This window comes from Lycium barbarum, chromosome 5 (assembly GCF_019175385.1).
Source record: "Lycium barbarum isolate Lr01 chromosome 5, ASM1917538v2, whole genome shotgun sequence".
Taxonomy (NCBI): Eukaryota; Viridiplantae; Streptophyta; class Magnoliopsida; order Solanales; family Solanaceae; genus Lycium; species Lycium barbarum.
This window is the reverse complement of record NC_083341.1, coordinates 130151554-130162700: the sequence shown is the minus strand read 5'-3', so window position 1 is coordinate 130162700 and position 11147 is coordinate 130151554. Positions and strand designations below refer to the sequence as shown.

General features: G+C 35.3%; 1 protein-coding gene across 4 annotated transcripts; it reads left to right on the top strand.

Moving 5' to 3' along the window:
- Positions 1-773: 773 nt before the first annotated feature.
- LOC132641565 (F-box/FBD/LRR-repeat protein At1g13570-like) lies at positions 774-10414 on the top strand. Of its 4 annotated transcripts, none has more exons than XM_060358607.1 (7): positions 774-901; positions 2446-3317; positions 3396-3507; positions 5589-5787; positions 8524-9356; positions 9452-9619; positions 9699-10414. In XM_060358607.1, the coding sequence occupies exons 5-7, from the start codon at positions 8547-8549 to the stop codon at positions 10002-10004; spliced, it is 1284 nt and encodes a 427-aa protein (XP_060214590.1). In that variant the 5' UTR covers positions 774-901; positions 2446-3317; positions 3396-3507; positions 5589-5787; positions 8524-8546; the 3' UTR covers positions 10005-10414. The 4 variants fall into 4 exon arrangements, with proteins under 4 accessions (XP_060214590.1, XP_060214591.1, XP_060214588.1 ...); XM_060358606.1 differs by adding an exon at positions 1495-1588 and having other exon boundaries at positions 835-901; positions 3396-5787; XM_060358608.1 differs by lacking the exon at positions 5589-5787.
- The last annotated feature ends 733 nt before the right edge of the window (positions 10415-11147 follow it).

Sequence of the window (11147 nt, the reverse complement as noted above, 5' to 3'; positions counted from 1 at the left end):
TGTGAAGCAGTCATTTTAGAGAAATTTCAAGATTATAAAATTTCCATCATCACTAGGGCAACCTCTCTGCCTCCCTTAAATGACAAATTTTTTATGACATTTTCTATCTTAACTATTTCTTTCAGTTACTACCACTTTAATTTTTCTCATACTACCACTTTATATGTATAAAACTCCATTCATACCAATCTAATGCACTTTAATTAGGCATAAAGTTTAACAAAGGAAGAAATTTTTTAAACCTTGTAGTTTAGTAGTTTAAAACAAATCATAGGTATTTATGTTGTTTTAAATCAAATTCATTAAGGATAAATAGAAACTTAACAGTTAAATTATTTCTAAATATGAATACATTCTCTCTCCATCCTAATTTAAGTGTCTTACTTTACTTTTTGGCATGTCCCAAAAAGAGCGTCTCTTTCTACGCTTAGTAAAAAAAGTATTTCTTTCTACATTTAATAAGTTGATAATTCAAACATCCTACGTGACATATTTATAACCACAAGATTCAAAGAACACTTTACTACATTATACATATCTTTAATTTTAAATCACAAAATTTAAAAAGTTTTTTTTTTATTTCTTAAACTTCGTGTTTAGTCAAACTAAGACACTTAAATTAGAACGGAAGGATATCATTTTTATAGACTAAAAAAGAAAAGTGTATCTCATAAACTAAGATTAAAAAAAAAATGCTTCTTACTTTTGGTTAAAATTTTAAGATGCATGACACAAAAAAATAGATTCTATAAGGGCCTAACTGTAGTTTTACAAAACTAAAAAAAAAATAAGGCAATTGCAGTCTATCCATTTTACAATCTGGTGTTGCCTTTTGGGTTTTCATAATGTAAGCGCAACTCTTCAGTTTCTTCCAACAGTACTCCACACAATTCATTCTCAGGTTCATCTTCTTCTCTATTTTTTTTTTTTTGAACTTACTGTTTTCTTCATTGTTAACACAACTAGTGTGCTTTTATGGTTCTGGGGTTCTATAGAATCTTGAAATCAAGATTGCATTTTTATTTTCTTGGTATACTTAAATCAGATGAAATTTAATTGGGGTTTCCTTAAAATTTGATGGGGCTAATGGTGTGTTCAGCAGTGGCGTAGCTAAGATTTTCACTAAAGGTTCAAACATAAAGAAGTAAACTCACAAAGAAGCAAAGGGTATTCAACATATAATATTATATACATAAAAAAAATAAGGTTCCTTTTGACCTATCTACACTGTACTATGTTGGGGAAAGGTGTCAATTGACTCCATTTTAATGTGGAGGTAATGTTGGGTAGTTCTGGCCCTATGTTCCAGACGGGTTAATGCAAACTAAACATTCATTTGGAATAAGAACTCACAGCCCCAGACCCAAAGTCATATATATAAGCTGAATTGTCATATAGTTGGCACCACTTACTCAAATTAATTCAGTGTACACCACTTTTTCTTGATATCGTGCTTCTTTTTCCTTTTATCTTGCTTTGTTCTCTCGAGCCCAGGGTCTACGGAAACAACATCCTTACTCCCAAAAGGTAGGGGTAAGGTCTGCGTATATTCTACCCTCCCAAGACTCCACTCGTGGGAATACACAGGGTATGTTGTTGTTGTTGTTGTTGTTGTTGTAAGTTGTGATTACTCAGCCAACATTTCGGTATTGAAGGAAGTGTCAAGTGTTACCTAATGATGTATAATGTTACAGTAAAAATTATTTTTCTGTTTAGGAGAAGACTGTTTTGTCAGCAAAACTAGATTTACAGTTAGAGTTCCGCCATTCGTTAGGGTGATTAGTAAATCAAATCTAGCTGGCAAGTAGGGGATCATAGAAGTCGATCGCCTCTTCAAATTAAGTTTTATGTTGTTGATGTTTGCGCAGCTATAGGTTCTATAATTATGGTAAAATGAACTCCATAATGCTAGTATAACATTATCATTAGTTTTTTTGTTGTGTTTTGTGTCTTTACATGTACCAGTACATTGCTGATAAAGCTACTAAGATTAACTAGGCTGTGCAAATTCTAAGTAAAGCTATTAGTACAAAAACTAAAAAACAGAACAGAAAGTTAGCAAAGTTACTGTAGTTTGATGTCAAACCTTGCCGAATTGGAATTTTTTTTACTCCTTGTAGCTATTGATAATCTATTACTTATCAGGAGTAAAAGAATATGATCCTTGTTTATGTTCAATCAGTTTTCCCTTTTTCATAATAGATTTTAATAATGTTCTGAAGGCATGAAGTATTAATGGGATTCTTTCTGTAAATTATGCAAGTCATGGATATTAAGAAGACATTGATGAGTGGTTTTAATAAAATGTACCTTTTCTTTTATTCATACGGTTATGGCATGTTAATTTAACAATGTGAATAGCAGTTGTGTGCTTGCTGTAGTGTGTACTCTGACCGGACAGTTTGTAGATTCCTTACCTATCGTATTCTTGTTTATTTTTTGCAGAATGTTGTTGCCAATCATTTAATATTATGCCTCCAAGTGGAAAAAAAGCAGCTTTTACCTCCCTCGATTTACTTAGCAACCTTCCCGATATGTAATCAATGACATTCTAGCGAAGTTGCCTTTACGAGATGTTATGAGGAAAAGCATTTTATCGAAGAAATGGAGATATAACTGGTGCAGACTTCCACAACTGAAACCTGATCAAACACTTTGGAAAACAACAAAGGACTTAATTTCCCTTACAATTGGATTGACTAACATTCCCTGTCACCTCTTGACCCTTCATACAGGACCAATTACCAAGTTTACCCTCGACATTCCTGTTCTAAAAACATGTCCTAATATTGACCACTTGATATATTTCCTCACAATGAATTGCATTCAACATCTTGTCCTTAAACCTCTGTTCGGTAACCCGATATAAATTGCCTTCTTCATTTTCCTAAGTTCAGGTTTGAGGCATTCGACTCTCGAAAGATATTTGCTATGTCCTTTACCAGTCTAAGGGATTTGATAGGTTAATAAGCCTAGAACTAAGACGTGTCAATATTTCTTCTGCATCGCTTGGAAGTTGATCTCCCGTTGCCGTTGCTTGAGGATTTGGTGCTGAAAGGCCAGACAATTCAAACCCCATGGAAATTAGTGCTTCCAAGCTGAGATCATTTGTCTTCTTTGGCTATATACATTTTATACATCTAAAAAGTGTCCCTCTTCTTAATAGTATCAGTTCCCAAAAAAAAAATGTCCCTCTTCTTTCCAATGTTTCACATGAGCCTACAGTATTTTCTATCGAGGCAGAACATGATCTTGCCAATATTTTAAAGTCTATTCCTGCTCTCGAAAATCTCTGCTGGAATCACATAAATATCCAGGTAATGTTTCTTCATGACCTAATTTTAATGCATCTTTTGGGCTTCGAGTCATCCTGATTTTGGACATTTTCTTCCTAGGCATGAATGCTGGACCAGCTGAAGTTATACCAACAAGGCTTCCCTTTGCTCTAAACTGTCTTAAACACCTTAGCATCTTGAAGCATTTTCTCAACAATTTTATGCCTCCAAGGTCAGAGCCAAGCACTTTTCCTTTGCTTCATCTTGAAAAAGTTTCCAGGATGTTTTTTAATAGTACAAATCTATTACTTCTTTTACCAGTTCGCACTGCTATGCAGCTTTTATTAATTTTTCAGTATGGTGTTTAGTAGTTGCTTGTTCTTATCTCTAGTACTCTTTGATTGTTTCTTGTACTATGTATCCTATTATTACTGCTTGTTATTATTGTTTATTATTTCTGATGCTTTTTCATCTCTCTTTGAGATGGTGGTCTATCAGAAAGAGCCTCTTTACCCGTCAAAAGGTAGAGGTAAGGTCTGTGTACACTCTACCCTCCCCAGACCGCACCTGGTGGGATTATGCTGGGTATGATGTTGTTGTTGTTGTTTTACGGTGTTTAGTAGTATATTGCTACAAATCTCATACGTTTCTTATAGATTTCTTCTTTTTTTATGCCAAACTAATATTTTGTTGGCCCCACAATGCTTATCCCAGTTGACCTCTTACATTTTGATCTAATGCTTTGAAAAACACAGCATGTGCATCCGTCATTTTAGAGAAATTGCATGATTTTAAACTCACCATCATCACTCTGCCTCTGTTAAAGGACATTTTTTATGACATTTTCTTTTTAATTATTTTATTCAGTTACTATTGCTATAATTTACCTCATATCACCACTTATATACTCCCCACAGACAGGGGCAGATCTAGGATTTCTATAACATGGGTGCACCACTAAAAAAGTAGAAAAAAGAAGCATCAAGTGGGAATTAATCCTTGCTCTTTTAGGTAGATAATTTAGCACTTAACCAAGTTCACCATTTAGCCTTTCTGGAGCATGGCTGGCAGAAGATAATATTAGATTAATATAAAAAATATATACATAAGATATATATTTGGCGGAAAGATCATGGGTTCACAGGCACCGTAAATTGCCCTATAAATCCGCCCATGCGCTGATAAAAAAATCAGCCCATGCCCATAGAGTTTAAGAAAGGAAAAATAATATTTCTAAAATTTGTAATTTAAAACAAGACATAAATATTTGTGTGGTTGTAAATATCCTTTTAAGAGTAAATGAGAAGTTAGGAGTTAAATTTTTTGTAAATATCATTCTTTTTGGACAATCGACAAAGGAAAATGAACCTCATTAATTGGGACAAAGAAACTATTATATAAGTCAAACTAATATCTTAAATCTTTTATGATATCACAAGAAGCATCGGGAATCGAATGTGTATTTAAGTTAAGCTTGCAGCCATGACTAAAAAAGAGTATCTGACGTTAATATATACTCTTGAATCATAAGGAAAAAAAAAACTTTTGGCAGTTAAAAACAAAATCGAACAAACAATATTGCTCTTTAGTTGTCTCTCTTCTCACCCTTTACTTTTGGTTCCCATGTACTGCTTTTAATTTTATCTCCGGACTCTAGATTCTCATTAATGGCTGATACATTACTTGACAGTCATAAAATTTCTCATCAACTTAGTTAAATCTTGAATTTTGTAGATGAATATATGGCAAAAACATTAACATAATAAAATCATGATCAAACATGATATTAGGAAACAAAATATATTTACATTAGTAAGGATAACTGTGTGCTAATTTGAGCCGTTCTACGGATTGATGAAGGACTAAGTTATAATTATCTGATAGTGTGTTTATATAAGAGCTAGAGAGGGAATACAACTGCAATTAGTTTAACTCTGACGGGTCCTTCTATTATGGTCTCATCGGGTTGACCCTACACTCAACATTGCAATAAATACGACCCAATAACTATTTATCGCACTCGGGCTGGTTTACTTTCTAAATTGCGGTGCACGTGAAGTCGTCAACCCGTGGTCTCTCTGCCAAGTTAGTTATTTTATGTACATGTTTCCTATAATTGATCTAATATTATCTGACTCTCAAGCTTCAAAACTGCAAAATGGTGCATTCTGTTGAATGTTGTAGATCCGCCTCTGATGACACTTATAGTTGGGCCTATACTTGTATACTAACATCAAACAGAAAACGTTGAAATATAAATAGAATATTTTTAATAATGTAAGCACATTTTTTTTACATATTTGACAAATATAGATTTCATAAGGGCCCAACTGTAGTTTTACCCAAAGGAAAAGGAGGCAACTGCAATTTATCCTGCCTTTTGGATTTTCACTATTTAAGCGCGAACTCTGGAAGCTTCTCTCTTCAGTTTCTTCCAACACCGCCATTGAGCCGACAAAATGAATTAGCCATCAATCGGAGCATCATAGGAGTACTTGACATTCATCATCAGGTTCATCTTCGTCACTATTGCTCTTTTTCACTTACTGCTTTCTTCGTTGTTAACACAACTCGTCTGCTTTTATGGTTCTGGATCTGTAGGATTTTGAAACCAAGATTGCATTTTTAATTTCTGTGTATACTTAAATCAGATGAAACTGTATTGGGGTTTTCTTAAAACTTGATGGGGCTAACGTTGTCATGAATGTGGTGATAAATACGCAGAATGGGCCTCAAATGCCCTTGAACTATGCGATTTGAAATCTAGGTGAATACTGAAGAAAACATTGGTTTAAACTCATGAAATCTCCATAATATCCGGTCATCCATTGATGAACTTTGACCTCGATTTGAAAATTTAATTTCGAGATTTGTTGTCGATTTGATCCTGAATCTGATGGAATTTGGTTCTTACGCTCAAGTGTGATCGAGTGTACTTGAAAGAGAAAAACTCCATTGAAGAAGTGCACTAAAGCAGCCATTAGGAAGTTGCCACTTTGGGGACATTTAGCCCGATAGGTGGATGGAGGGCAATATTTGTACCAAATCCCATAGTTCAGGGGCATTTTAGGCCCTTTTCTGTAAAAAATAATGGAAACTAAACATCAATTTGGAATAAGAACCCACAGCAAGCCGGATTACTTTTTTTTTTTTTTTTTTAATGACAATGGAACCTGCAGCTGCTACCCTTGGCGTTCGCACAGGGTAAACCCCGCTCTTTTACAATAGCTCGCAAACCACATAGGAGAAATAACCCAAATTAGGCAAGCCCGTGTGACGAGCTCGACCCAGAAGGCAAATCCCCTGTTGTTGTAGGCAGGGGGGTTTCGAACTGAGACCTCCTATAGAAGCCCCATGCTCAACCAACTGAACCACCCTTGTGGGTATATATGAGCCGGTTTATGACTATAGGTTAACACCTCTTAGTCAAATTAATCCAGTATGATCCACAGTTTGGTAACAGTTTTAAGTTGTGATAACTAAAACATCATTTAGGGTGTGTTTGATACGAAGGAAAATGTTTCCACCAAAAATGTTTTCCTTGAAATTATGTGATTTTCTTACTTATTTTCTTCTATTTGGTAACTAAGCAGAAAATATTATCCCAAAAGCATTTGTATATAGTCTATGCAAATGCCATGGGTGATGGGAGTGAGGGGTTGGGGTGTGGGAGTGCTGGGGATGTGGGCTATGGGTGGGTGTGTTGGAGGGTGGGAAGGAGACAATTAATGTGGAATGCCACTTCATTTTTCTAAGTAACTTGTTTCCGTACAGACAATATTGTCCAAAAATTTTGACCTACCAAACATGTGAAAATGGAAAATATTTTCCTCGATACCAAACACACCCTGAGGTGCTGAAGGAAGTGTCAAGTGTTACAGTTGAAAGTTATTTTTATGTGTAGGATGAATGTGAAGTACTCCTATGATTTGGTGCAATATTACCCCCTGTCCATCTATCGGACTAAAAATGCCATCGACGTTAACTTTCTGGCTCAAATCTGCCCTTATTGCTAACGGTCCCCTTAAAATAAAATAATTAAATGGTATTTATTTATTACATGGTGATTGGCCCAAATGTATACCCTTCTCAAATGAAATAACCACCCTAGACCAGTGCTTTGACCCGACCAGCCTGAAAAAATAGCCAAAATCTTGATCGTCAAAAAAATTAACTTCTCCGTCTTCCTAACCACCACCATGGCTGTCCCCCCCCCCCCCCCCCCCCCTTTTTCTCTCTCCCCCTTTTGAATTCCGCTCAAAACTCGAAATTGTGCATGCCATTCTCAGAAAGATTAACTTCTCCAGCTTACTAAGATTTTGCAAAATTCGCAGAAATGGTGAAGAGAAAGCTGGACAATTTGGGAATTTGAAAATAAAATCAGCATCTTCTTCTTTCTCTTCTGATTTTTGGGAGTTTCGAGATTGGGAAGTGCGGACTTAGAATTTTTGGGTTGTGGGAGTTTGGATCTGATTCTAGGTTGTTTATTGAGTTCATTCGTGTTGAAATCTAGGTGAATACTAAAGAAATCACTGGTTTAAGCTCATGAAACCTCCATGAAAACACTGGTGAATAGGGTATCATAGGAGCCGATCACCTCTTTAAATAAATTATGTTGTTCTGCTGTTGATGTTTGCGCGGCTATAGGTTCTATAATTATGGTTAAAGGAACTCAATAAAGCTAGGTATGACACTATGACAGGATTATTCATTTTTGATATGTTTATAGTCTATACACGTAGCGTGTCACCTCAAGATTATGAAAACTGCTGAGATAAACCTACTGAGAGTTCTAATAGCAAAGCTATTAAAAGAAAAAGAAAAACTAAAGCAGCAAGTTGGTGAAGCTACTATAGCATGAAGTCAAATATTGCTGAATTGGAAAACTTTTTCTTCTTGCAGCTAGTGATTTCATTTGGTAATCTTATGCTTATTAGCAACAAAAGATGATGTGATCCTTGTTCATATTCATTTGATTTTCCCTTTTCAATAATTGATCTTCATAATATTCTGGATGCATGAAGTGTTAATGGAATTCTTCCTGTAAATAATACAAGTCATGGACATTAAGAGGAGATTAATGAGTGGTTTAAATATAATGCACTTTTTCTTTTATTCTTAGAGTTGTGGCATGTTAATTTAACAACGTGAAAGTAGTTGTGTGTTGTCTGTGTAGGGTATTAGTGTGTACTCTGTCCTGCCAGTTTTGAGATTCCTTAACTATTGTATTCTTGTTTATTTTCTGCAGAATCTTGTTGGCAATCATTTTATATGATGCCTTCTAAGGGAAAAAAGCAACGTTTACCTCGTGATGTACTGAGCAACCTTCCCGAGAATGTAATCGATGACATTTTAATGAGTTTGCCTCTACGAGATGCTGCGAGAACAAGCATCTTATCGAAAAGGTGGAGGTATAAGTGGTGCAGACTTCCACAGTTGATGCTTGATGATACTGTTTGGGGAACTACCAAGAATGTTGTAGCTTACTGTAGAAGCAACTTGACTAAGATTATCTCCAGCATTTTGAAACTTCATTCTGGACCAATTGAAAAGTTTGCCCTTTGCCTTCCTTATTTTGTCAGCTGTCCTAATATTGACAATTTGATATGTTTCCTCTCCAAGAATAGCATTCATCATCTTGCTCTTAAAATTCATACTTGTAGTCCATACAAACTGCCTTCTTCATTTTTCACATGCTTGCAGTTGAGGCATTTGACTCTCTTAAGATGTCTAATACATCCTCCACCGGTCTTTAAGGGATTTGGTAGGTTAATTAGCTTAGAACTATGTAATGTCACAATTTCGTCTGAATTGCTTGGAAGTTTAATCTCCCATTGCCCGTTGCTTGAAAATTTGGTGCTGATAGATTTACGTAATTGTAACCACATTGAAATTAATGCTCCCAATCTGAGGTCATTTTTCTTCGAAGGCAATATAAATGTTTTACATCTAAAAACTGTTCCTCTTCTTTCCAAAGTTACATATAAGCCTAGAACATTTTCAGTAGAGGCAGAACATGATCTTACCAAGATGTTTGAGTCTATTCCTGCTCTGGAGAATCTTTGCTGGAATCTATTTACGGTAATGTTGCTTCATGACTTAATTGTAATGCATTTTCGTAGATGTACCATCTTTTGGGCTTTGAGTAATCCTGATTTTTGACATTTTTTTCCTAGGACGTGGATAATGGAATAGCTGAAGTTATACCAACAAGGCTTCCCTCTACTCTTAACTGTCTTAAACGCCTTCGGATATCTTGGATTACTCTGCGAGATTTCTTTGAGCTTTCGTTTGCTCTTTGCTTGATAAGAAGCTCCCCAAATTTAGAAGAAATTGAAATTGAGGTAGTTAATGATGTTTATTTTCTCTCTCTTTTATGTGTCTGCAATTTTAAATTCGTGGGTTTTTCTTGATCTTTCTTAGGTGCATGGTAGTAGTGATGAGGACTATTATGACATACCTGTGCCCCAGGATGTTATTGATAAGATTCCTGCAAGTTTCTCAGATATGACATTTAATCACCTGAGGATAGTTAAGATTAACAATATAGCAGGTGCCGGGGCTGAAATGCAGCTTATCAAGGTTTTATTGGTCAAATCTCCAGCACTGGTCAAAATGGTAATCAGGCCCTGTGAAATGGAAAATAAAAAATCTCTCAGAGTACTCATGGAGATAACTAATTTTCAGCGGGCGTCATCTGAAGCTCAAGTTGTGTATAATATAGATTAGTATCCGTATCACAATCCTGCTTGATCTTCATGAGTCTTCAATCAGATCTCTCCACAATCAAGACTAAGTACTTGCAGAATTAACAAAATTTCTCTGGTCTATAACTTAGACTGCAATCCTGTTTGATCTCCATTTATCTTTTAGCAGACCATGATCTTGGCTAAAGAATGCTCTGGCATTTAAAGATGAAATAGATTAAATTTGTCTAGGCAGTAGTAAAATGCTGTGGTTTTTCCTGTTTGACGATTAAACGGATTGAGAGAAGACTTAGATGTTTTGACTTAGCTTGTTTGTCACTGTGACATTGCTCAGGGTTTAAATTTCATGCTTGTTATAGATTGATATGTTGTGGATTAATTCTCTACTTGATTAGAGATCACTGTAACAGTCATGAAGCCTTTTCTCAACAATCTTGAAAAAGCTGCCAGGAGTTTTTGTAGATGTATGAATTTTAGATTGGTATCGATCTAGCAATCCTGCTTGATCATAAGCCGCCTTTAACTGGACGTGATCCTTGGCAAAAATGTTTTTGAATTAAAAACGTTGATAGAAATGAATGCAGATGCAGTAGTATAAGGCTGTGTTATGCCTTTGCCATTAAATAGTGTGAAGACTGTTTTAGTTTGGGAATTACAAATGAATCTGGATGAATGTTTTGGCTCAGTCTTTTTCATAACGCCAAGGGTTTTTACATTTCATGCTTTTAAGATCTTGAATGACAAATTTTGGTTGTTTATCTCAAAGTTATGTTTGTGTATTACTAGTTCTCTGGTTTAATCAAATTCCAAATGGCAAGTTTTCAGTATGCAAAAAAATCATTATTCATTTAGTAATATTTTCATCTCATTCTTCAAGTTGGAGTTTATCCCTTCTTCTTTTTATTCCATAATGTACTGTTCCAAGATGACTGATTATGCAACCTTTATTACCTCCTCAAATCCTATTTTAGTGTTGGACTTGGACAGGCTCAACTCTTTATATCTGTGCAGCTTCCAAAAAATAAAGTCTGAACTGGTGCAACTATTACATACTACAGTATATACATTAGTTCCTAGAGCTAAACTACCACCTTGGCTGTGTAACAGAAATATAAGTAAGGGCAACTTACCCCTAGTAAAAAGACAGAAGATGTGAGTGACTCTC

Coding starts and splice junctions, on each gene's coding strand:
- LOC132641565 (XM_060358608.1), top strand. CDS start 8,547: ATGATGCCTTCTAAGGGAAAAAAGCAACGTTTACCTCGTGATGTACTG. Junction 9,357..9,451: donor TTTGCTGGAATCTATTTACG/GTAATGTTGCTT, acceptor TTTTTTTCCTAG/GACGTGGATAATGGAATAGC. Junction 9,620..9,698: donor TAGAAGAAATTGAAATTGAG/GTAGTTAATGAT, acceptor GATCTTTCTTAG/GTGCATGGTAGTAGTGATGA.